At 37.3% G+C, this 5,000-nt stretch overlaps 1 protein-coding gene across 2 annotated transcripts in view; it reads right to left on the bottom strand.

Moving 5' to 3' along the window:
• Positions 1 to 5,000, bottom strand: part of LOC138012925 (peroxisomal carnitine O-octanoyltransferase-like) — a 58,524-nt gene that overhangs the window by 9,535 nt on the left and 43,989 nt on the right. For both annotated transcript variants that reach the window (XM_068859860.1, XM_068859859.1), the window contains exon 17: positions 3,273 to 3,318. In XM_068859860.1, the coding sequence (XP_068715961.1) occupies positions 3,273 to 3,318 (46 nt within the window). The remainder of the gene's footprint in view (positions 1 to 3,272; positions 3,319 to 5,000) is intronic.

Here is a 5,000-nt window from a genome sequence, read left to right as displayed (position 1 = left end):
TGTTTCCATATAATCGTCCCAATCGTCTCTGAACATTATTTGAAACGACTGGGGCGATCGGGACGATCCAGACCATCATATGGAACCAGGCTTTAAGAACCAGAAAACCATTTAAACGATTTTGTGGCAACTTTTTTGTTACCAAACTTTGGCGCCAAAACTAGGTTGCTGGCGAGCGGCGATTCGAAAGTCAGCTGTTGTGCTTTGGCTATTTTTTGAGCTTTTTCTAACTATTTTAAGACGAATTCAGTCTGGTATTGTCGAATCAAGTGTAAGAAGACGTCAAACCTGTATTGATGATATATTTATTTGTGCTAACGTTCGACAGGGTAGATCGACAACAACGTCATTTAAGCACAGAAATGCACCGTTTCCAGTGAAAGGGCAAATGATTGACAGGATAGTACAGTTTTGACTGCCGCGCCCACTGCGGGCGCGGGTTCCGTATGCACGGATTACCTATACTAAAAAAACCTAGAAAAGGTTAGTTCGTTTAAAGCCTAAACAATCAAACCTACTCTGACATTTCCTCAGAATCTCAGGGAGGCTTATACAGTTGTCCATAGGGAAAGATCAAGATTTTGAAATATGCGAAATTAAAGCAATAGGATGTCTCTTCTGAACTCCTGGTCACTGCCATTGATGTAAAATGCAATTTTACCTAACAAATAAATGCAAATCAGAGGAAATGCTAAATATAGCGACCAACCAAGCTCCTGGAGGGGGGCTGGAAGCTAGACATTTCAAAGGCTTTTTTTAAATCAAAACACAGCCGTACGACCAGGGTTTACATTTTGGGAATTCGGAAACAATGTAAAGACGAAACCGTCAACATTTTTTTAAAAAAAGGTCTACCAGAGGATTTTTCAGTTATTATCAAAATAGACGAACATCGACCGTCCAAAAACGGAAGGCGGCGAAAAAACCTGTCTGACAGATTCAACTACTTATTTCTACACATAATTATCTTTTCTAGCTAAGGAAATCCTGAAATTTTAAGGTGGGGTCATACGGCTAGTTTTTTAGAAAAAGACCTTTGAAATGTCTTGTTTCCCATCCCCTTCCAGGAGCTCGGTTACTATATTTAGCATTTTCCAATGATTTGCATTTATTTGTTAGGTAAAGTTACATTTTGCTTCAATAGCAGTGACTGACACTTCAGAAGAGCCATCTTGTTGCTTTAATTACACCGATTTCAAAATCTTGATCTTTTTCTTCGGAAAACTGTAGTAAGCCACCTTTAAAAGGATTGCGTTGCTGAACACGAGAATTCGGCAATTGCTAAACATCGCGGTAGAAGCGATCTTAATGCAAGCCCTTTTAAAATTCTGAGAACATGTCAGAGTGGGTTTGATTGTTTGGTTTTTTAAATGCTTTTTATCAGTCAAAAAACTCAAACCTAATTTAAACGTGCAAGCGGATTCCATACGTGCAAAACTTTTTGTTTAGGTTGTAACTAAGTTATATTTAACGTTTTGATTGCCTATTGCTGCTTTTAGTATTTAAACGCAGAAAAATTTATTATCTTTGCCTTGATCATGAATGACATTAATTAAGATAACGTCAAAACGTCGTCAACTAACCTTTTTTTATATTTTTTTTTTTTGCCTTTTTATGTTTTATAAAGTTTTTAAGAAATATATTATCGCAATTTTATACAGGCAAACGATTGGTACGCCTGAAAAATTCAGGTTTGAACGGAATTCGACCCGATGACCTCTGCGTTATCGGTGCAGTGGTCTACCAATAGAGTTTATCAGGCCAACCTTGGAGCTTGTCATTTGCGACTGAGCTCCTAAATTAATCCCTTTCGTTACTGTAAAGTGACGTTCCTAACAGCGAGGATCTTTCATGTCAACATGCTCCATTATGCAGTTCAAATATACTGTATGTGTCTTTTATATATAGTCTGTAATATATTATATAACACCAATGAAATACCAAGTGAGCTTTCGCGCGAAAATATCATATCTTCACACGCGAAAAGATCACTGTTGCTATGGTTACATACAAAAACCGCGCCTTTCGATGCCTTTCGTGAAATGATTTAGTATTTCATTGGTGTATATATAATAAATAGAATATTACATGGCCGCTTGCAGATACGAAATTTCTCTTCTCGTGTTGAAAAATACTTCACTCTTTCGCTGCGCTGCACACGTGAAATATCTTCCACGGCGCGTCCATGTAATATCCTTTACATATCCATCTCCATCTACGGGTTTATTACGATGTTTCCAGGACGACAATGAGGTGTAACGAAATGTCAAACCCATAACCGTAAAGTGTTTTGTTTTTACGTTCCTGTCCTCATTGAAGAGTTCCTTTTTAAAGCGCTGCTATGACCAAAAAACCAATTTCTATTTTCCTTTGGATTTCAAACTATCTATGTTAATTAAGCTAGTAAGTGACCCAAGTTTGAAGCCTTGATTTAAAAAAAAAACGAGACCTGTTTATTTTAACTGGAATTTCCTATTATTGGTCCGCCAACTGACTTTAAAATCTTCAGAGAGTTGGATCGAGGAGAAAATGACGTCAAAGAGTCAATAAAAACAAAATAATTATGCAAGGCTGGTTGTACGGTTGTGAAGATATATATTTTTTGTTGGACCAAAACAAAAAAACCAAATCCGGCGCTTGTGCTTTGTTCAGCTGGCCCTTGCATAAAAAACCTGTCTAAAAGAGTCAATAGTTTAAGAATGTAATGCGTGTGTACGCGACTGAATAGGCCATTTCAGAGTTCGTGGGTTTGTCTCGGTTTCGAAGTGAGTCTTGGTGCTCAACTATTGAAATGGAAATGAGTTTGATTTGCACGAGAATAAGCAACTCATTTCCATTAGAATGAATGAGCACCAGAACTCGCTTTGAAACTGAGGCATGCAACAACTCGGAAATGAGCTATTAATATGCAGCACGAGAGATTTCGGGCTTTCAGACTTTTAAACTCGTGTTTTGCATATATAATAGCCTGCGTTGACTCGCTGAAATTTTAAGCTACTGAGTCAATGATGTCACTTTTCCCAAGATCCAAATCCAGAACTTACACTCAGAGTAAACAGCCTTTGGATAAAAATCAAAGCTCAAAGTTTTGCTAGTCAAATGTTAAGCAATCACACTTTCAAAATCCGAAGAAAAAAATTAAGTGATTTTTTGATCATAGTACCACTTCAAGTACCTAAACCATGATTATGTAGCTCCTCCCAGCGCATTGCTTTACCTGCTTCTCAGAAAGTTGACTTATGCTCTTTCAAAATACCTTAACCTAAATTTACCTGGCAGCCCAAGCTTTGTCCACAAATATGGCTGGAGTTGGAATTCCTGCAAGAAGAAAGAAAAAAATCACGAATTGCGCGTGAGCGACAATTTGATTTCTTAAGGAAAAACGAGTATCACTACAGTAGGTGGGTAGGGAGGGTACTTTATTGATACTTGGTTTCCAGCAATAAAAAAGGGGGGTCATCCAGTTCGTTTTTGAGATATGAGCAACTAATAACAAAATAAAGGGTGACAAATTACTTCACAATAATCACTGCATCTTGCTCATCAATAATTGGTGTTTTTCATATGGTACCATAATATTACTGATACGTGATACAGCGTTGTAGTGCCGATCATTCTACTAAGAGCGTTACTTGGAAATGTTGACTTTAACTTAACTTTGACTTCAACTTTATTTACAAATAAATCATAATTATTCAAACAAGACCATGGTGGCCCGCAGTTAGCATTGCTATTCTAGGCGGGCCACTCACACTGCAACATTATTACTGTCTCTCACAAGTTGAAACTGATTTGAGCCACAGCTAAAAGTTTCTTTTCAAATAAGATTGTAATTCTTCGTAAAACTACGTCAATCGATCATCACAAAAACTTTCTGGTTGGCAGCAGCCGCGCCCTAGCTTCATAAAAAAGAGCTTTAAGATCCCCAGGAAACCGACTGAAGAAAAAAAACCCTTAAAATCAAACCCTTCCTCTTTACTATGTAATCACTTCAAGTAAAGCTATGGTACTCGCAGTAATAGTCGCAATTTTAGCAATTGCGTGGAGAAGCCTGAAAAATTCAGGACTTCAACGGAGTTTGAACCTGTGACCTTGCGTATTATTCATTTCATATATCATTTCCTTCATTAATCACTTCAATATCACTGATCGCTTCATTGCCGACTTCCAACCACAATTTGTTCCGGGCACACAAAGAAAAAGAGGACAAACAAAAATGATCTTGAAATGTCACAAGATATAACAAAATGGACAATGGAGGAGTTGGCTTTGCCTCTGCTTTAAGTACTGCTTGGTGTTTGTCTGTTAGGCAGTTGGGCAAAGTCCAGAGCGAAGATATCGATGACGTCACCATTGATATTAATGTGCCAACCAGAACTTTAAAGGGTTCTTTTAATAGTTCGGTGGTTGGCAAATTTGAATATCAAAAGAAATTTGACGTCAATGATATTTGTAAACAGATATCTTCCCTATTCTTATGTGAATACAGAAGATGTATTTCCGGTCAGACACAATGGTTGACCTCAACGGATGTAAAGGGAAAATCTTTGTTGGCATCATCATTATTCAAGGAAAGTTTAGATTTTCCCAAATCATTCCGTGTTTTTTCACTCTCTTACCGGAGCGCAGTTTCTTCAGAAACGAAGCCTTCATCATTATTTACATTTTGACTGATTTACATACCAGTATTAGCTTGTGATCAACATATCGTAAACGTGACCTTTTGTTATTAACATGCCATACGAAACCTTCTGAAAACTACCGAACCTTCTTGGCTGCCGAAAAGTTTCTTTTTGTGATTGGCACAAGAAATGTACAGATATCTTTATTAAGAATGTATCGTGATGTATCAACTTGGCTTCAATGTTTAAAGAACTTAATAAAATTTCATCATCTCCCCAGAATTAAACGTTTCGGTTCTAGTAATCAGCGAAATATCACCCATTGAAAACTGATAAATTAGCAGTCGGCTGAAGTACAAACGATTAAATACATTCTTT

This window comes from Montipora foliosa, chromosome 8, assembly GCF_036669935.1.
Source record: "Montipora foliosa isolate CH-2021 chromosome 8, ASM3666993v2, whole genome shotgun sequence".
Classification (NCBI taxonomy): domain Eukaryota; kingdom Metazoa; phylum Cnidaria; class Anthozoa; order Scleractinia; family Acroporidae; genus Montipora; species Montipora foliosa.
The sequence above is the reverse complement of the archived record's forward strand: the minus strand, read 5'-3'. Positions and strand labels throughout refer to the sequence as shown.